This window comes from Scyliorhinus torazame, chromosome 8, assembly GCF_047496885.1.
Source record: "Scyliorhinus torazame isolate Kashiwa2021f chromosome 8, sScyTor2.1, whole genome shotgun sequence".
NCBI lineage: Eukaryota > Metazoa > Chordata > Chondrichthyes > Carcharhiniformes > Scyliorhinidae > Scyliorhinus > Scyliorhinus torazame.
This window is the reverse complement of record NC_092714.1, coordinates 135,911,152-135,932,784: the sequence shown is the minus strand read 5'-3', so window position 1 is coordinate 135,932,784 and position 21,633 is coordinate 135,911,152. Positions and strand designations below refer to the sequence as shown.

Below are 21,633 nucleotides of genomic sequence, written 5' to 3'. Positions count from 1 at the left end.
GTTTTTCCAAATGGAACAAGTTTGCAATTTATTTTGTTCCTTTCATTCCAGGTCGAGTATCTTGTACAACAGAACGTAATCCCCCCTTTCTGTAATTTATTGGGAGTTAAAGATGCTCAGGTAGTGCAAGTTGTGCTTGATGGACTGAACAATATTCTAAAAATGGCTGGTGAGGAAGCAAGCACAATAGCAGAAATGATAGAGGAATGTGGAGGTAAGCTTTCAGAACATGAATTTTTCTCAATTGAAATCTTTTTGGCATGCCCATTCAAATCATGGGAACTGAAAAAATGTGTGTAGATTGCAGATAAAACTTAGTGAAAGTCTGTACTGCTCCATAAATTGAGTGGAGATAGATATAAGACAGATGTCAGAGGTAGGTTCTTTACTCAGAGAGTAGTAAGGGCGTGGAATGCCCTGCCTGCAACAGTAGTGGACTCGCCAACACTAAGGACATTCAAATGGTCATTGGATAGACATATGGACAATAAGGGAATAGTGTAGATGGGCTTTAGAGTGGTTTCACAGGTCGGCGCAACATCGAGGGCCGAAGGGCCTGTACTGCGCTGTAATGTTCTATCAGTATTTCATTTGTAGTTCAAAATGATTTTTACAATTGTTTCAACAGCTTCTAATTTTCTCCCCGACAGGTTTGGAAAAAGTAGAAGCCTTGCAGCAACATGAAAATGAAGAAATCTATAAACTAGCTTATGAAATCATAGATCAATACTTCTCTGGTGATGATGTAAGTAGAAAATTGATGTTTTTTGTTTCGCTGACAGGCAGTTGATTTCTGGGGAGAGGGCAGGTGGATATTGGAAATGCATCTTAGATATCTTAATTCTTCAGTGTCGACTAGATACATGTGCAGTGTCATAAGTATTCAACTCACCATTGAGCAGCAAGTTTGATCCTTGTGGGTATTAGTTCTGTGCACATAACACAGGAAGTCACTGTTTTGCTTTGCTAGTGAAATAGAGCAGTACCATTTCAGCAAGTATGCAAATGACAATCAGCTGCCCTCTGTCCTTGTTAACATTTGCAACAAAACCACAACTTGTAGCTGGAGCAACGGAAATAAACACTGGTTTTGTCCCTTTTGATGGTTGACTTCTACCTCAATCATCTTTCATTTAAATCTGGAAGTAAATTTATCCAGAGTCAGAAGCTGCTTGTGCCTTTGTATCTTCCTGTGGCTTAATCCATAATGTGAGATTTTAAAAACATATTTTTTAAACATGGCCCTGTACATCCCACCCTCGTCCTATTTTGTAGGCTATATTCTTCATCCTGGCTCCCCTTCTATCACCCAGGAGAGTCAGCCAAGCACAAGGGTCCCATGGCCAACTCTGGAACCTGTCAAAAGTTCTTCTCTTATGAAGAACTTCCCTCAAATACAATCACATGAATAGGTTTGAAGAACTGACCTGAGTCCGGTCGCCTCCAAGTCAAATGCTTTGTGGCTTCCATTGCAATCTTCCATCTTTTTATAATAATCTTTATTGTCACAAGTAGGCTTACATTAACACTGCAATGAAGTTACTGTGTAAAGCCCCTAGTTGCCACATTCCGGCGCCTGTTCGGGTACACAGGGAGAATTCAGAATGTCCAAATTACCTAACAGCACGTCTTTCGGGACTTGTGGGAGGAAGCCGGAGCACCCGGAGGAAACCCACGCAGGCACGGGAGAAAGTGCAGACTCTACACAGACAATGACCCAAGTCGGGAATCAAACTTGGGACACTGGCGCTGTGAAGCAGCAGTGCTAACCACTGTGCTACCGTGCTGCCCAATCTTGGCTTCTCAGTAGGTGGAAGGCAGATATTTATTGACCATCCCTAAATTGCCCCTAAGAGTGGTGGTGAGCAGCCATCTTGAACTGCTGCAGTCCATGTGATGAAGGTGCTCTGCAATGTTGTTTGGTAGGAATTTGTTCCAGAATTTGACCCAGCAGTAATGAAGGAATGGTAATATATTTCCCAAGTCAGGGTGTTCTGTGCCTTGGAAATGATGGTGTTCACATGCACAATGCTTTTGTCCTTCTGGGTGGTGAAAGCTCAGGCTTTGAGAGATGCTCCTGAAGAAACCTTGAAGATTTGTTGCAGTGCGCCCAGTAGAAGGGATACTGTTGCAGCAGTGTATACTTGAAGATGGATGGAGTGAATGCTTAAGTTGTGGGTAGAGGACTTTCAGTGGTCACACATTTGATAGCTCCCGCCTGTGACGGATGTTTGGACCGTTTCCCCCTGGTTTTTTTCCTGGATTTTATGGGATAAATCGGTGAAGAGTGAGACGGTGAGGAGAAATCCCCTTCCAGTGTAAGGAGAATTGGACCAGAAGTAGCTGTGCAAGAAGAAAAAGTTCTACAAGAAAGACACGAGCAGAGCTGGCAATGCGGGAAAGCATGGCGGAGAAGCAGCGCCGTGGGGAGATGGCACAGTGGTCGACGGAGCAGCTGGAGAAGTCTTTTGAAGATTGCTTCGCCAAGCTTCAGGAGAATGCGCTGGACCCGATCAAGGCTTAGATTGATCAGGTGGTGCAGAATCAAGAAATCCACGGACATGCGATTCAGGAGGTGGAGATAAAGGTGTCCGAGCACGAGGAATACATAACCGTGCTGGAGATCAAGGTGGAGATGATGATGACCGCCAGAAAATAATGCAGGAGAAGCTGGAGGACTTGAAGAACAGGTCCAGGAGGCAGAACCTGAGAATCGTCTTCCTCCCTGAGGGCAGTGAGGGATTGGATGCGAGGGCCTATGTGACGAACATGCTGGAGAAGTTGATGGGGGCTGAGGCGTTCCCTCGGCGCCTGGAAGTGGTTAGAGCGCACAGAGCCCTCGCGAAGAAGCACCGAGCGAACGAGCCGCCGAGGGCGATGGTGGTATGTATGCAGTGGTTCCTGGACAAGGAACGCGTTCTGTGGTGGGCCAAGAAAGAACGGAGCAGCAGGTGGGAGAATTGCGAGCTGCGCATTTATCAAGGCCTGGGCGTGGATTTGGCCAAGAGGCGAGCCGGGTTTAATCAGGCAAAATCAGTCCTCTTTAAGAAGGGGGTGAAGTTCGGGACGTTGTACCCAGTGCGTCTGTGGGTCACGTATGAGGACCGGGAATTTAATGTTGAAACACCAGACGATGCATTGACTTTCATTAGGGAAAAAAGACTGGATGTGAACTAAAGACACTGAATCCTTGGGGAGAGTATTGCAATGGCGATTTGTTGAGAATCAGTTTTGTGCCGGTTTGAATAAGTAGTGTTATGTGCCATAAGGCACTGTTTCGATGGCTAAAGTTAGCTTTGTCTTACTGGGACCTGGGGTTCTGTGGTTTTTCAACTGTTTTTTCTGCTGTTTGTTTACTGGGGAATGTGATGCTTTGAATATGTATGTCCAAGTGGGGGGAGAGGTGAGAGAACAATGGGGAGACCGTCTGTTTGGTGCCATGGGTGGGAGCTATCAGGTCAGCTAGGTCAACTGACTCATGGAAGCACAGTGGAGGACGAGCAGGTGATAAGCTTGAGCTTGATATGGGGGATTGGGTTTCTGGTGCTGTTTGGGGGGGGGGGATCTGCTTTGGCAGGGGAGGAACTGTTACTAGGGGACAAATGGGAGGTCGGGGACGGCGGATGCCCGAGGGTGGGCTCGAGGAGGCCGGGGACACGAGCTGGAGGCTAGCCTAAAAAGGGTGATGGCTAGCCGGCGGGGTGGGAGGCGGAATGGGCCGGTCAAGAGGGTTCGCGTGTTTGCGTATTTGAGGGGGCTGAAGGTGGACGTGGCGATGTTATAAGAGACACCTAAAGGTTACAGACGAGACTAGATTGAGAAAGGAGTGGGTTGGCCAAGTACTCCACTCGGGGCTGGACTCAAAGACCAGGGGGGTAGCGATTTTGATTAATAAACGGGTGGCATTCGAGGCAGGGAGAATCGTGTCAGACGGGGGGGGCAGGTACATAATGGTGAGTGAGAAGCTGGAGGGGGTGCGGGTGGTATTCGTGAACATGTATGCTCCAAATTGGGATGATGTGGAATTTATGAGGCGGATGTTAGGTAAGATCTCCGACTTAAAGTCACTTGATTATGGGGAGAGATTTTAACACAGTCATTGATCCGGAATTGGACCGGTCAAAATCCAGGGTGCCAGCTGCGGCAAAGGAATTGAAGATGTTTATGGAACACATGGGGGAAGTAGACCCATGGAGGTTTGCACGGCCAAGGGCAAAGGAGTTTTCTTTTTTCTCCCATGTCCACAAGGTATCCTCTCGGATCGACTTTTTTGTTCTGAGCAGGGCTCTAATACCAGGGTTGGTGGATACTGAGTACTCGGCAATCGCAGTGTCGGATGATGCCCCACATTGGGTGGATCTACGGTTAGTTTGGAGAGAGGACAACGCCTGCTATGGAGGCTGGATGTGGAGTTGTTAGCAGACGAAGCAGTCTGTGGGCGGGTGAACATGTCCATCCAGAACTACCTGGAAACAAATGATACGGGGGAGGTCTCTGCAGCAACGGTCTGGGAAGCTTTGAAGGCAGTGGTCAGAGGGAAATTAATCTCGATACGGACCCACAGAGAAAAGGTGGAATGGGCTGAGAGGGATAGGTTAGTTGAGGAGATACTCCAGGTGGTCAGGAGATACCCTGAGGCCCCAGACGCGGGGCGACTGAGGGAGCGGCGGAGGTTACAGGTGGAGTTTGGGCTGTTGACTACATGGAAGGTGGTGGAACAGCTGAGGAAGGCAAGGGGGGTGATCTATGAGTATGGGGAAAAAGGCAAGCAGAATGTTAGCGCACCAGAAAAAGGGAGGCGGCCAGGGAGATAGGGAGAGTAAAGGGTAGAGGTGGGATCACAGTCCTAGACCCAATGGGGGTGAATGAGGTGTTTAAGGACTTTTACAGCAAATTATATGAGACGGAACCCCCGGCTGGGGTGGAGGGGATGAGGCAGTTTTTGGGTCAGTTGAGGTTCCCAAGAGTGGATGAGGATCTGGTGGAAGGGCTGGGAGCCCCAATTGAAATTGAGGAAATAATGGAAGAGGCTGGAGGGCATGCAGTCGGGCAAGTCCCCGGGGCCGGATGGCTACCTGGTGGAATTCGTATAAGATGTTTTCTGAGATATTGAGCCCACTGCTGGTGAGGACATTTAATGAAGCAAGAGAGAAGGGAGTCCTCCCCTCAACAATGTCGCAGGCCTCGATTTCATTGATCCTGAATTGGGAGAAGGATCCGTAACAATGCGGGTCATACAGGCCGATTTCTCGACTGAATGTGGACGCCAAATTGCTGGCTAAGATATTGGCCACAAGGATAGAGGATTGTGTCCCAGGGGTGAAAGGGGAAGACCAGACGGGATTTGTAAAGGGCAGGCAACTCACGGCCAATATTCGAAGGCTTTTAAGTGTTATTACGATGCCCTCAGAAGGAAGGGAGATGGAGGTGTTGATCACGATGGATGCGGAGAAGGCTGTTGATCGGGTTGAGTGGGATTACCTGTGGGAGGTACTGGGAAGGTTTGGGTTTGGTGAGGGCTTCATTGACTGGGCGCGGTTGCTCTTATCAGGCACCAGTAACGAGTGTGCGTATGAACCGGTTGAGGTCGGGGTATTTTAAACTACACCAAGGGACGAGACAAGGGTGTCCCCGCTCCCCGCTACTGTTTACCCTGGCCATAGAGCCATTGGCCATGGTGTTAAGAGCCTCTCTGAACTGGAAAGAATTGTTTTTTTTGGGGGGGGGAGAGGTGGAGCACAGGGTCTCGCTCTACGCAGATGATCTGTTCTTGTATATTTCAGACCCATTGGAAGGGATGGGGGAAGTTATGCGGATCCTAGGGGAATGTGGTAATTTTTCGGGGTATAAATTGAACATGGGGAAAAGCGAGATGTTCGCGATACAGGCGAGAGAGCAGGAGAAGAGACTGGGAGAGCTGCCGCTTAGAATGGTAGGGAAGAGCTTCCGGTATCTGGGAATCCAGGTGGCCCGGGAATGGGAGGCACTGCATAAGTTAAACCAGTCGGGGGGAGGGTGTGTTGGCTCTGCCGGACTTTTGTGATTACTGCTGGGCGGCTAATATAGCCATGATTAGCAAGTGGATAGTGGGGGAGGGGTCGGTGTGGGAGCGAATGGAGGTGGCGTCATGTAAAGACACAAGTTTGGGAGCGCTGATTTTTAAAAAAAAATATGTTTCATTGAAATTTTTTTCCCCAACAACAATTTTTCCCCTCTTACAAAGCAAACGCAACAATAACAATACAGAAATTTTTAACAATACACAAGTAACAAAACCCCTTTATCTTTGACCTAAACTAAACTAAACCCCCCTCCACCCCCCCCCCCCCCCCCCCCCACTTCCCCCTGGGTTTGCTGCTGCTGGTCATCTGTCTTCCCTCTAACGTTCCCCTAGGTAGTCGAGAAATGGCTGCCACCGCCTGGTGAACCCTTGAGCCGATCCTCTCAGGGCAAACCTTATCTGCTCCAGTTTAATGAACCCCGCCATATCATTTACCCAGGCCTCCAGTCCGGGGGGTTTCGCCTCCTTCCACATGAGTAGGATCCTGCGCCGGGCTACTAGGGACGCAAAGGCCACAACGTCGGCCTCTTTCGCCTCCTGCACTCCCGGCTCTTCCGCAACTCCAAATAGAGCTAACCCCCAGCCTGATTTGACCCGGGCCTTCACCACCCGTGAAATCACTCCCGTCACTCCCTTCCAATACCCTTCCAGTGCCGGGCACGCCCAAAACATATGTGCGTGGTTTGCTGGGCTCCCGCCACACCTCCCACATTTGTCCTCCACTCCAAAGAACCTGCTCAATCTTGCTCCCGTTATGTGTGCTCTATGTAGCACCTTAAATTGAATCAGGCTAAGCCTGGCGCATGAGGAAGAGGAATTTACCCTGCTTAGGGCATCAGCCCACATACCCTCCTCTATCTCCTCCCCTAGTTCTTCTTCCCACTTTCCTTTTAGTTCGCCCACCGACTCCTCCCCCTCTTCCCCCTCTTCCCTCATCTCTCGGTAAATCTCTGACACCTTGCCCTCTCCGACCCACACCCCTGAAAGCACCCTGTCCTGTATCCCCTGTGTCGGGAGCAACGGAAATTCCCTCATCTGTTGTCTAGTAAACGCCCTCACCTGCATATATCTCAAGAAATTTCCCCGGGGCAACTTCTACTTTTCCTCCAATGCTCCCAAGCTCGCAAAAGCCCCATCTATAAATAAATCTCCCACCCTCCTAATTCCCAACAGGTACCAGCTCTGAAATCCTCCATCCATTCTTCCTGGGGCGAACCTATGGTTGTTCCTGATTGGGGACCCCACCAGGGCTCCCCGCACCCCTCTCTGTCGCCTCCACTGTCCCCAGGTATTCAATGTTGCCGCCACCACCGGGTTCGTGGTAAAGTTTGGGAGCACTGATAACGGCACCTCTTCCGTTCTCGCCGGCCCGATACTCGACAAGTCCGGTAGTGGTGGCGGTTCTGAGAATTTGGGGGCAGTGAAGGAGATATAAGAGAGTGGAGGGAGCATCGGTTTGGACCCCGATTTATAATAACCATCGGTTTCTACCGGGTAGGCTGGATGGTGGGTTCCGTAGATGGCAAAGGGCAGGAATTCATAGAATCATAGAATTTACAGTGCAGAAGGAGGCCATTCAGCCCATCGAGTCTGCACAGGCCCTTGGAAAGATCACCCTACTTAAGCCCCAAGCCTCCACCCTATTCCCTTTATCCTGGTAACCTCACCTCACCTAAATTTTGGACACTAAGGGGAATTTAGAATGGCCAATCCACCTAACTTGCACATCCTTGGACTGTGGGAGGAACCAGAGCACCCGGGGGAAACCCACGCACACACCGGGAGAACATGCAGACTCCACACAGACAGTGACCCAAGCCGGGAATCGATCCTGGGACCCTGGAGCTGTGAAGCACCTGTGCTAACCACTATGCTACCGTGTTGCCCGTAATTAGGAGCATGGGGGATCTCTTTATAGACGGGAACTTCCCCAGCTTGGAAAATAAATTTGAATTGCCAGCAGGCAATGGGTTTAGGTATCTGCGGGTAAGAGACTTCTTGAGAAGGTAGGTTCAGGCCTTCCCACTGCTGCCGCCACAGGAGATGCAGGACAGAGTGGTCTCCAGTACATGGGTGGGAGGGGGAAAGGCATCAGATATCTACCAGGCACTTTTGGAATCAGAGGAAATTTCGGTGGAGGAGCTTAAGAGCAAGCGGGAAGATGAGCTTGGGGGAGAGATAGAGGTGGGTCTATGGGCTGATGCCCTAAGCAGGGTTAACACATCTCATAATGTGCCAGGCTTAGCTTGATACAGTTCAAGGTAGTCCACTGGGCACACGCGACGGCGGCCCGGATGAGCAAGTTTTTCGGGGTAGAGGACAGGTGCGCGGGCAGCCCAGCAAAACATGTCCACATGCCCGAAGCTTAGAGGGTTTTGGCAGGGTTTCGCTAAGGTGATGTCAAAACACGGGTGGTGCCAATACCAGAGGTGATTATCTTTGGAGAGTCGGGAGTCGAGAGGGCGAAAGAGGCCGACGTCTTGGCCTTTGCCTCCCTGGTAGCCTGGAGACGGATCTTATTAATGTGGAGGGACTCGAAGCCCCCGAGTGTAGAGGCCTGGTTTAGTGACATGGCTGGGTTTCTCAGTCTCGAGAAAATAAAGTTCGCCTTAAGGGGGGTCAATGTTGGGGTTCACCCGGAGGTAGCAGCCGTTCGTCGACTTTCTCGGGGGAAATGAAAATGTCAGCAGAAACAGAATTCCAAAGGGGAGGGGGGGGGCAGATTGTTGTTTTATGGTTGGGGTGTGTGAAGATTGTGATGGGGGTGGAAATGCTTATTGTACCATGTTTGTCGCTGTTGTTACTGTTGTAAAAATTGCAAATACCCTAATAAAAATACATTTTTTTTAAGTTGTGGGTGGGGTGCTGATCAAGTTGACTGCTCTGTATTTGATGGTGTTGAATTTCTTGAGTATTGTTCCAACTGAACTCATACAGATGAGCAAAAAAAAAAGTATTCCATTACACTCCTGACTTGTACTTCGAAGGTGCTGGAGAGACTTTGAAGAGTCAGGAAATGAAAGACCGATTTGCAGAGTATGTAGCTATAACCTTTATGTACCAGCAGTATTTACAAGACTGGTCAATTGAGTTTCTACTTACTCAATGGTAACTTCCAAGATGATGTTGCTTGTACACTCCAATGGTAATGTCACTGAGGTGTGCTTGAACTCCTTTCGGCTATTAGAGACATCTGACATTCAGTGGGGACAAATTTAAGGTCAGGTATTCAAATTAGGCCAGACTATGTGTTTTTTAGTTAAAAGTATCCCTGGTATTGGAGCTATTGATTTATTCTTCCCCCTTTAAAGCAAACATTTGCCAGTTAATAAAATTTCATGTCTTAAGCCTAAACCTGCAACAATAGTTTTCTATTTCTTCCATTTTTATGTATACCGTTTGAATACCTTTCTTCATTGTTGATTTCATTTAAAATTTTAGATTTTTCTTTTGTTCACCAATTGATGAAGTTGGTACTTGGTGCCAAATGCTGCTGTTTTAAACTGCAATTGCTCTCCAGCATTGATGTGTGAAATGTAAAGTGATAACATAACCATTCTTTGTGCTAGATGCTGGAGGGATGAAGACTTTCTGTGGTTGATAAAAATGTTAATATTCAGTGTTAAAAATTTCTCTATCTTTAATTCAGAAGTAATAACTAAATCTAACACAGAGGGGTTGAGGTGGAAATGCTGGCTCTTTGGATGACTGAGCAAATGAATATAGAATATTGCAGAGAAGGTGGTTTACTTGTGTTCTCAAACTGACCTCCATAGACTATTGGGTGATGCCCAGTTAGGTAGCTCAAAGGGAAATCCAGTACAATTGGAACAGTGCCTTTTTTTTAAAAAGAAAAGTAAGTGAAAAGCTATTTGAACAGTTTTTTATAAAGTGGGCCAGAAGTTACATTTGTTGTGTAAACATAAGAAACAAGCATAAACCGCTCAGTCCCCTCGAGCCTGCTCTACAATCCAATAAAGATCATGGCTGATCTTCTACCTCCGTTACACTTTGCTGCACTGTTCTCATCCCGTGGTTCCCCTGACGAATGTGATATAAAATAGTTACTTTAGAGATACTAGTTAATGTAATGTAGAAATAAGCCACTTTGATTCTGGCAGTTAGGGACAAGGGGGTTTGAGACCGCATGGAAAAAGCAGGAAGAGGTGTGTCTATGAGAGTGATGCTGCATTGATAGGGGCCAGAGAAAGGGATTGGAAGTGAGCCAATCAGAATAGATCAAACAGGTCAGGAGGGACATAGGCTGACCTATGTCCGTCGAGTATGTGAAACTTGATACCATTTGAATTGATTTTACAGAGATCCCTTTGTCTTTTAGTTCAGTCGTTTTTCTGGAGCTTAAGAGGCTGGAGGTCTCTTACGTTTCTGTAAGATGATTTAAGCTTGCAAGCTAAATAAATAACTTCTTTTTACGTGCAAATCCATCTCAACTTTTATTGAGGCCAGACTGACAGAGGAAGAAATTTGGGGATCAACACCCCAAGTCACCAAATATCTGTGGATCTATGATTTGAATATACTCAGTGACTTGAATATGCACATTCTCTGAGCGAGACAGTTCCAAATATTCACAACCCTTTGAGAAAATAAATTTCTCCTCATCTTGATCCTAATGGGCAGCACAACAGTTAGCACTGTTGCTTCACAGCACCAGGGTCCCAGGTTCGATTACCGGCTTGGGTCACTATCTGTGTGGAGTCTGCACGTTCTCCCCGTGTTTGCATGGGTTTCCTCCAGGTGCTCCGGTTTCCTCCCACAAGTCCCTCAAGACGTGCTGTTACGTAATTTGGACATTTGGAATTATCCCTGTGTGTACCTAAACAGACGCAGGGATGTGGCGACAAGGGGCTTTTCGCAGTAACTCGTTGCAGTGTTAATGTAAGCCTACTTGTGACAATAATTTTTTTAAATTTAAAAAATATATATATTTATTCAAGTTTTTCAACAAATTTTCAACAAAACCCCTCCCCCAACAAAAAAAAAGCAACAAGAACACAAGTAGAAATTATACATTGGATTTCCCCCATATACAGTAACCCCCCCATATAACAGGAAAAAGCACAAATGGGGGGGAAAAACCCACCTTAACCCAAACACCACCCCAAGAGAAGCCCCCCCCCTCCCTCCCCCCGCCCCTGGGCTGCTGCTGCTGACCTCCTCCTAACGCACCGCGAGATAGTCTAGGAACGGTTGCCACCGCCTGAGGAACCCTTGCACAGACCCTCGCAAGGCAAACTTTATCCTCTCCAGCTTGATGAACCCTGCCATGTCATCGATCCAAGCTTCCACACTAGGGGGCTTCGCATCCTTCCACAGTAGAAAAATCCTCCGCCGGGCTACCAGGGACGCAAAGGCCAGAATACCGGCCTCTTTTGCCTCCTGCAGTCCCGGCTCGTCCGATACCCCAAATAATGCTAATCCCCAGCTCGGCTTGACCCGGGCATTCACCACCTTGGACATAGTCCTCGCAAAACCCCTCCAAAACCCATCCAGTGCCGGGCACGACCAGAACATATGGACGTGATTCGACGGGCTCCTCGAGCACCTCCCACATCTGTCCTCCACCCCAAAGAACCTACTCAACCTCGCCCCTGTCATATGCGCTCTGTGAGTAATCTTGAACTGTATTAGGCTGAGCCTGGCGCAAGAGGAGGAAGAATTAACCCTACTCAGGGCATCAGCCCACAGACCCTCATTTATCTCCTCCCCAAGCTCTTCCTCCCACTTGCCCTTTAACTCCTCCACCGAGGCCTCCTCCTCTTCCTGCATCTCCTGATAAATCGCCGAAACCTTGCCTTCTTCAACCCATACACCTGAAATCACCCTGTCCTGAATCTCACGTGGCGGAAGCAGCGGGAATTCCCTCACCTGCCGCCTCACAAACGCCCTCACTTGCATGTACCTGAAAGCGTTTCCCGGGGGTAGCCCAAACGTCTCCTCCAACGCCCCTAGGCTCGCAAACATCCCATCGATGAACAGGTCCCCATTCTTCTAATCCCCGCCCGATGTCAGCTCCGAAACCCCCCATCCATCCTTCCTGGGACGAACCGATGGTTCTCCCGAATCGGGGACCAAACCGAGGCCCCCACCTCGCCCCTGTGTTGCCTCCACTGCCCCCAGATCTTCAGCGTCACCGCCACCACCGGACTCGTGATGTACCTTGTCGGCGAGAGCGGCAGCGGTGCCGTCACCAGCGCCCTCAGGCTCGTGCCCACGCAGGACGCCATCTCTAACCTCTTCCATGCCGCCCCCTCTCCCTCCATTACCCACTTACGGATCATCACCACATTGGCTGCCCAATAATAGCCACACAGATTCGGCAACGCCAACTCCCCCCCTGTCCCTGCTACGCTCCAGAAACACCCTCTTCACCCTCGGGGTCTTATGCGCCCACACAAATCCCATGATGCTCCTGCTTACCCGTTTGAAAAAGGCCTTGGGGATCAGAATGGGAAGGCACTGGAACACAAAGAGAAATCTCGGAAGGACCATCATTTTTACCGGCTGCACCCTACCCGCCAGTGAGAGTGGCAGCATATCCCATCTTTTAAAATCCTCCATCTGCTCCACCAACCGCATCAAATTAAGCTTGTGCAGGGCCCCCCAACTCCAAGCTACTTTGATCCCCAGGTACCGAAAGCTCCATTCCGCCCTCTTCAGCGGTAAGTTGTCTATCCCCCTTCCCTGGTCCCCTGAGTGCACCACAAAGAGCTCACTCTTCCCTATGTTGAGCTTATACCCCGAAAAGTCCCCAAACTCCCTAAGGATCCGCATGACCTCCGCCATCCCCTCCACTGGATCCGCAACATACAACAACAGGTCGTCGGCATGCAACGACACCCGGTGTTCCTCTCCTCCCCCCGAACCAATCCCCTCCATTTCCTGGACTCCCTCAGTGCCATGGCCAATGGCTCAATTGCCAGTGCAAACAACAAGGGGGATAAGGGGCACAGCACCCCTGTCTCGTCCCCCAGTACAACCGAAAGTACTCCGACCTCTGCCGGTTCGTAGCCACACTCGCCACCGGGGCTCTATATAGCAGTCTGACCCAACTGATGAACACCTTCCCGAACCCAAACCTCCGCAACCCTTCCCAAAGATACTCCCACTCCACCCGATCAAAGGCCTTCTCCACGTCCATAGCTGCCACTACCTCCGCTTCCCCCTCCACCGAGGGCATCATAATCACATTGAGGAGCCTCCGCACATTTGTATTTAGCTGCGTACCCTTCACGAATCCCGTCTGGTCCTCATGAATCATCCCCGGGACACAGTCCTCAATTCTCGTAGCCAGCACCTTCGCCAGCAACTTAGCGTCAACATTGAGGAGCGAGATCGGTCTATACAACCCACATTGCAATGGATCCTTGTCCCGCTTCAAGATCAAAGAAATCAGCGCCCTGGACGTTGTCGGGGGCGAGGTCCCCCCCTCCCTCGCCTTATTAAAAGTCCTCACTAGCAACGGGCCCAGCAGGTCCACCTATTTCTATTAAAATTCAACCGGGAACCCATCCGGCCCCGGGGCCTTCCCCGCCTGCATGTTCCCCAATCCTTTAACCAGCTCCTCCAGCCCAATCGGCGCTCCCAAACCAGCCACCTGCTCCTCCTCCACTCTCGGGAACCTCAGCTGATCTAGGAATCGTCGCATCCCCTCCTCCCCGCTGGGGGCTCAGACCAGTACAGATCCCCTTAGAAGTCCCTAAATACCTTGTTTATTCTCACCGCACTCCGCACCGTATTCCTCCCATTATCACTAACTCCACCAATCTCCCTCACTGCCTCCCTCTTACGAAGCTGATGTGCCAGCATCCGACTCGCCTTCTCCCCATACTCATAAACCGCCCCTTGCGCTTTCCTCCACTGTGCCTCTGCTTTCCCCGTGGTCATCAGGTCGAATTCCGTCTGGAGGTTCCGTCGCTCCCTACGTAGCCCCTCCTCGGGGGGGCCTCTGCATAACTCCTGTCCACCCTTCAAATCTCCCCCACCAACCTCTCCCTCTCCCTCCTCTCTCTCTTCTCCCTGTGGACCCTAATGGAGATTAGCTCTCCCCTGACCACCGTCTTCAACGCCTCCCAGACTACCCCCACCTGCACCTCCCCGTTGTCATTGACCTCCAAGTATCTTTCAATACACCCCCGCACCCGCCCGCACACCCTCTCAGCCGCCAACAGTCCCACATCAAGGCGCCACAGCTGCCGCTGGTCCTTCTCCTCCCCCAACTCCAGCTCCACCCAATGCGGGGCGTGGTCCGAGATGGCTATGGCCAAGTATTCCGTTCCATCCACTTTCGGGATTAGCGCCCTACTCAAAATGAAAAAATCTATCCGGGAGTAGGCTCTATGGATGTGGGAAAAGAAGGAAAATTCCCTGGCCTGCGGCCTAGCAAACCTCCATGGATCCACTCCCCCCATCTGGTCCATAAACCCCCTGAGCACCTTGGCCGCAGCCGGCCTCTTACCCGTCCTGGACCTAGAACGGTCCAGTGCTGAGTCCAGCACCGTGTTGAAGACGTGTGTGCCCCCGTCCCCCGTCCCCCCATTATCAAGCTTCCTACCTCCAGATCCGGAATCCGACCCAACATGCGTTTCATAAATCCGGCATCATCCCAATTCGGGGCACATACGTTCACCAGTACCACCCGCATCCCCTGCAACCTACCACTCACCATCATATATCGACGTCCATTATCCGCTACAATATTCAGTGCCTCGAACGACACCCGCTTCCCCACCAGTATTGCAACCCCTCTGTTCTTCGCATCCAGCCCTGAATGAATGACCTGCCCTACCCATCCCTTTCTCAGCCTAACCTGATCTGCCACCTTCAGATGTGTCTCCTGGAGCATAACCACATCTGCCTTCAGTCCCTTTAAGTGCGCGAACACCCGGGCCCTCTTGACCGGCCCATTCAGGCCTCTCACATTCCAAGTTATCAGCCGGATCAGGGGGCTACTCGCCCCCACTGCCGAGACTAGCCATCTCCTTTTCTAGGCCAGCCATGTGCCTGCGCCTCCCACACCCTCCAGTCCCCCCGGGCGGCGGACCCCCGCCCCGACTACCTCTCCTACTTCCAGCTCCCTTTTGGCCAATGCAGCAGCAACCCAGTTCCCCCCTTCCCCCCGCTAGATCCTCATCTAGCCATTTTGCTCCCCCCATGACACTCCCGTAAGTCAGCTGACTCCTGCTGACCCCGGCCTCTCCCACCATTCCATCGACCCCCCAGTGTGAGAATCCCCCCACCCCTTGGCAGTCAGTGTGCGCTTCTCTCCAGCACTCTTTTCCCCCCCCCCCCCCCCCCAATCCTTCCCTAGCGTGGGAAAAAGCCCACGCTTTCTGTCTGAGCCGGCCCCGCCTCCTCTGGTGCAGCTCCTTTTTGCGGCCTTAGCCCAACTCCCCATCCCCGGGCCTCCACCCCCACTCTTCCTCCGCGGGGTCATGCCTCTCCAACACCGACGGCCACACTCTCCCACAGCCCCCCACATCAAATCCATTCACCCATCCCCACCCAGCACCGAAACAAATAGAACATTCCCCAAACACAGTAAACAACCCCCCACGACAACCCTCAGTTTGAGTCCAACTTTTCAGCCTGGATAAAGTTCCATGGCCCATCAGGGATTTCAAAATAGTGGTGCTCAACTTGGAACCTCACCACTACAGCCCTTGGTGGCTCGTTGGCTTTGCGTCTCCTTGCTAGGACCCGTTTAGCCCCATCCAGCTCCAGGGGCCTCGGGAAAGCTCCCGCACCCATCAGCGAATTGAGCATCGTGCTCATATATGCCCCGGCATCGGGCCCCTCCACTCCTTCAGGGAGACCCAGAATCCGAAGATTCTTCCTCCTCGACCTATTCTCCAGGTCCTCAAATTTTTCCTGCAACCTCTTGTGCAGCACCTCGTGCCTCCACCTTCGCCGCCAGGCCCAAGATCTCGTCCTCGTTCTCGGAGGCTTTTTGCCGCACCTCCTGGATCGCTGCCCCTTGGGCCTTCTGGGTCTCCTCAAGCATCTCAATCGCCGTCTTCATTGGCGCCAGCATTTCTGTCTTCAGCTCCGCAAAACAGCGTTTAAGGAATTCCTGCGCCCACGCTGCTTGGTCTCCACCCGCCGCCATCTTGCGTTTCCTCCCTCGCACTTTCCGCTGCACCAGGATCACATTTTTAACCGCTCCACTCCTGGTCCAATCCATATAATGTCGGGGAAACCTTCCCACACTGGGAGCCGTCGAACAATTGCTGTTGGGGCACCTCTGAAGAGCCCAAAAGTCCGTTCCCGGCGGGAGCTGCCGAACGTGCGACCTACCTAGGCATAGCCGCAACCGGACGTCCGACAATAAATATTATAATTACCTGCCGTTAGTTTGAGATTTGACCCCTACTTCAAATTCCTCATCAAGTGGAAGCATCCTTCCAGCATCAACCTTTTCAGTTCCCCTGCAAATCCAATGTTTAAATGAGTTCATCTCTCATTTTTCTAAAACTTTTTCTAGTCTATTCAATCCCTCCTCATTGGTCAGCATCCCTCACCATGGGAATCATCTGGTGAATCTTCATTGCCCTCCCTCTAAGTCAAATATGCCCTTCTTTAGGTAAGGAGACCAAAACTGTACACATTACTCCAGGTATGGTCTCAGCAAAGCCCTACATAATTAAAGGAATACTCCTTTACTGTTGCAATCCGATCCCTTGGACTAATACTACTTTACTCATTTAGCCATTCCCTTTGTAGGTAGAAACAAATTGCATTTATGTAGCACTTTCCCCTGCCATTGGATGTTTTGTAGTGCTTCACAGCCAATTAAGTGTTTTTTTTCAAAGTATAGTTATTGTTGTATTATAGGAAAAGTGGCAGCTAATATGCATGCAGCAAGCTCCCACAAACAGCAATGTGATAACCAGATAATCTGTTTTTATGATGTTGATTGAGGGATAATTATTAGCCACAGATGATAGCTCCTCTGCTCTTCTTCGTAATAGAGCCATGGGATCTTTTACATCAGCCTTAATTTTGCGCTCAAGTCCTGGAGTGCAACTTGATCCTTGTGAGTGGGCAAGAGTGCTACCAACTGAGCCACGGCTGATATTCAAAAGCTATTTGCTTTCCTAATTGCTTACTGTACCCGATCCGAGTGTTAACTCTGTGATCCATCATTGGGGCAGCATGGTAGCACAAGTGGATAGCACTGTGGCTTCACAGCTCCAGGGTCCCAGGTTCGATTCCCAGCTTGGGTCACTGTCTGTGCGGAGTCTGCACGTTCTCCCCGTGTCTGCGTGGGTTTCCTCCGGGTGCTCCGGATTCCTCCCACAGTCCAAAGACGTGCAGGTTAGGTGGATTGGCCATGATAAATTGCCCTCAGTGACCAAAAAAAGGTTAGGATGGGTTATTGGGTTACAGGGATAGGGTAGAAGTGAGGGCTTAAGTGGGTCGGTGCAGACTCGATGGGCCGAATGGCCTCCTTCTGCACTGTATGTTCTATGTTCTATCAGATTGCGATTTGGAATTCTGGCCATTTTCATCTATCTTTAGCGATCCCTGTGCCAATTGTAATACTCCAACTGCGGTACTAACTGAAAGCAGTTAACTTAGCACAAACTAAGGATTAAAAGTTGGTATTTCTGCACTATTTCATTCAGCTGTTAGTTTGGTCTACTCATTGAGAATGTATGCACGAGGGCAGCACGGTGGCGTAGTGGTTAGCACTGCTCCCTCATAACGCTGTGGTCCCAGGTTCGATCACGGCTCTGGGTCACTGTCTGTGTGGAGTTTCCACATTCTCCCCGTGTTTGCTCTGGGTTTCGCCCCCACAACCCAAAGATGTGCAGGGTAGGTGGATTGGCCATTCTAAATTGCCCCCTAATTGGAAAAAATGAATTGCGCACTCTAAATTTATAAAAGAGAATGTATGCCCTTAAACAAGTTATTGGATCCAACCAGCTGAACTTTTGTTAACTTGTGCCATCATTTGAGAATTGCAAATACTTAAAACTGTCTACTCGCTTTTGAAGTAAATTACTTCCCTGCCCTCTAGGCTTTGTGATCTGTTTTGTACAAGGTCTTTTCTTTTTAATATAAATTTAGAGTACCCAATTATTTCTCCAATTAAGGGGCAATTTAGCGTGGCCAATTCACCTAGCCTGCGCATCTTTTTGTGTTCTGGGGGTGAGGCCCAAGCAGACACGGGGAGAAACTCCGCACGGACTGTGACCCTGGACCGGGATCGAACCCGGGTCCTCAGCACCGTGAGGCAGTAGTGCTAACCACTTCACCGCATTGCTGCCCTTGTACAAGGTCTAATCAGTGAGTTTCCATTTTATTTTTTATCTCCATGTGGTCCATAAGGTATGTGGTGCTTCTCATTTTAATATATGCAGTGAATTGGAACTTGTTTACTCAAAATATATATTCCCATGAGTTTACCTAACAAGTAGATCAACAATACATTTCAGAAATTCCCAGTTTTGATCCTGAGTCTGTGCTGAGTTAGATGATCTCAACTGATATTGGACAGGTGGGAGATGTCATTTGACATAAGCCGCAAGTACAATGACCATTAATTCTGACCATTAATTACCTATCTTAGCTCAAGATTTGCATGGAAACGACTGGCTTGAGTATCTTGTCTGTTGACATTTCTGGTGATATGTGAATCCTTACAGTTTTATCGTCTGCGAAAAGAATTACAAGTTTGGTTTAACCTTTTAAAGCTTTCTGATGTTTAAGAATGGCAATGCATACCTGCCTGATGTAGAAATAGAACATTTGCCTTCCATTTCCTCAAAAGTTTAGATTCCGTGTTTTACAGAGAGCAATTGGATTGGAAGGTGTGAGCACAGGCCTTATATCAGGGTTCAGGCTAAACCTTGCTGTAGCTCAGTTTCAGATGGTTTATAACTGCTGACTGAGACTTGAAGAGTCCCAAATATTGGTTAATACTTACCATGAGTTAATGGGACAAATGAGATAGTTCAAATAATTTCTTACATAAACCAGTTTCAACAAGGAGGTCATGCTAATTTATCCTGTTTCCTCTCAATAGATTGATGAAGATCCGAGTCTCCTTCCTGAAGCAACTCAAGCTGGAACTTTCAGTTTCGATCCCACAACAAACCTTCAAACAAAGGAGTTTAATTTCTAAGCTGAGAAGATTCTGTAGCTTCCCTGCCCCTTGCCAACCCAAAACACCAAAAAAATTTACCAAGCAGAAGTGTGATGGAGGCTCGAGAGACATCTGCGCATCTACATTTGATGCTTTTTGAAAAGCCTAATTATCAATCACTCAGCAATTGCCAAAATTTGCTACCACACGGATTGTTGACAGGTGTGCATGATTCTTGTGAGCCCATGAGTAACTATCATATCAACAAATGAGGGTAATCCCCAACATCGCCTGTGATTATACCTTTCCCTCCCTGGTACCTCATTCCTGTGACAGTAGTAGCAGTCTCACTTACAACGTTGCATATTAGGCACACAAGATAGTAGCTCTCTACATAGAACAGGAAGATTTCTGAACCATTAGGTATTTATTAATGGGACTTGCAAAGAGACTTGGCTTTGACGTGTGAAATAGGTTTTTTAGAAGACTTTTCACCGGGGCTTACAATAGAAGGATTTGCAAATACTGTAGAACCATCATGGCCAAAGTAGTCCATGGATGAACCAAAACCAGGATTTTTATTTTTCTGGCGACTGCAAAAACACTTTTTTTTTTGGCTACAGGGAGGTTAAAAAAAAAAAATCCTGCTTGCATCCATGCTAGATTGTTGTGCTTGCACTGCCTCACAGACTAGAGCTGGAAACTAAACTTAATGAATGGAGCCAAGTTTAACCACAACTTCTTGACAGTTTGTGCAAGTTCTGTGAAAAAGAGCCCCTGCTGATTACTACAACCACTACTAGAACCTGTGTTTTAATTTTTTCTCCCTGCTCTTTTGAAGTACTTAACAAATGCTGTGCATGGTGTCTTACCTGAGCTGCAATTATTATATTGATGTGACTTGAGCCTCTGCTTTAAACTGAAAGCAAGATTCAACCATGTTTCATGTTCACATTCAGGTTTCTCACTCCATTAGATGAATCTGAGTTTCTACCCCCCAAAAAATCTTTAAATTAACCATTTAATCTACTGCGAATCTTGCTTCCAACTGTTAGGTGAATCAGTATTTTTTAATTTCAGGTTAAGCCGTAGTAAACTAAATTGTTGGACTTTTAATGGGTTTAAACTGTGGAGCTTCCATGTTTGCAGTCACACAGTCTTAGACAGTCGTACATCGCAAATTGACCTTTCCTTACTGTGGATATTGCTGATGGCTGTGAATCAGCAGCTGTTTCATTAAATTTGGTCATGGACTTGAGTGTTATTGACGAGAATCTAAAGCCACACTTTTTATTCAAATGGCTAAAACAAATTGATGAAAAGGAGTAAAATGTACAAAAAGGAGTGTAAATCTTTACGGGGAATGTAACGTAAGCATTGTATAATGCTGTACAGAAGCTTACAGTTAAGTGTACATCTGGTCCGTTAACGTTGAATGCTTTATTTACTGTATTTAAGATACACAGGGAGGTTTTTTTTTGTAGGTATTAGGCTAGGTGACACTATTCAGGGATGGGTTTTGTTGCTGTGGTGACTGGATGTAAACTTCCCCCCCCCCCCACCCCACCCCCACGCATTATTGGAAAGAAACAGAAGATTGCATTGAAACTAAAGTAGTTATCAAGTGTGGGCAGTATCTACTGTAACTGAATCAGAGAAATGCAATCAAAGCTCTGCAAATGAGTTGTTTCTCATTGATGAACAAAATTGTGCAGGTTTATATCCATCTTAATACCTTGCCGCCAAGACTGAGCCACTTTAAAGACTACCATGTCTTGTATCTTTACAGGATACAAGCTATATAAAACTGCAAGATTTTTACTTGCTGATGAAACTGTTTTAATGATACAAATAGTGTTTTGGCCTCGGTTATTTATATCCTTTTTATAAATTTTAAATTAAAATCTCTTTAAGGTGGCTCATTTCAGCTCTTCTGCCTGAAGAATGAGTTGGATTTCATTGTGCCTTTGTTTTTCCTATATATTTTTATGTTGTAAAATCTGCTACATATGGTAACTGCATAATATCCATTCGCACAATATAGAATTTAAAATGTTGTGTGTGTGATTTACTATGTGGAAAGGGACATACAGTATGAAATAATTGTAGAATCTAAAACTCAAATTCATGTCTAAATACTACCTCTTGTTTTAATGATCTAATTGTCAAAGTATTATTCCCCTGACCCCCCCCCCCTCCCCTCCCCACACACACACACCAATCCCACCCAAATAAAAATCCTCCTTCCCTAATTTGGGTGTTGATTCCTCACCAGGATGCAATTCAGTGGGTTTCTCATCAGCAGCCCTGGAGCCACATGAAGGACCCGAGTCCAGCTCCCTTAGCCCAGTTGCTTGATCCTATTTTTGGTCATGTTATTTTACAATTTGTGCTGTTTGAATTTTCTTGACCTGGAGATTTGAGAAGGGCTGTCTTAATGGACTAATCTTCATTAGAAAAC

The 21,633-nt window shown here is 48.4% G+C and overlaps 1 protein-coding gene across 1 annotated transcript in view; it reads left to right on the top strand.

The window, feature by feature from the left end:
• The window catches only part of kpna3 (karyopherin alpha 3 (importin alpha 4)), a 167,337-nt gene extending 146,109 nt beyond the window's left edge, over positions 1 to 21,228 (top strand). The window contains exons 15-17 of the mRNA XM_072514225.1: positions 52 to 214; positions 651 to 745; positions 19,113 to 21,228. Of these exons, the coding sequence (XP_072370326.1) occupies positions 52 to 214; positions 651 to 745; positions 19,113 to 19,211 (357 nt within the window). The 3' untranslated portion in view covers positions 19,212 to 21,228. The remainder of the gene's footprint in view (positions 1 to 51; positions 215 to 650; positions 746 to 19,112) is intronic.
• The last annotated feature ends 405 nt before the right edge of the window (positions 21,229 to 21,633 follow it).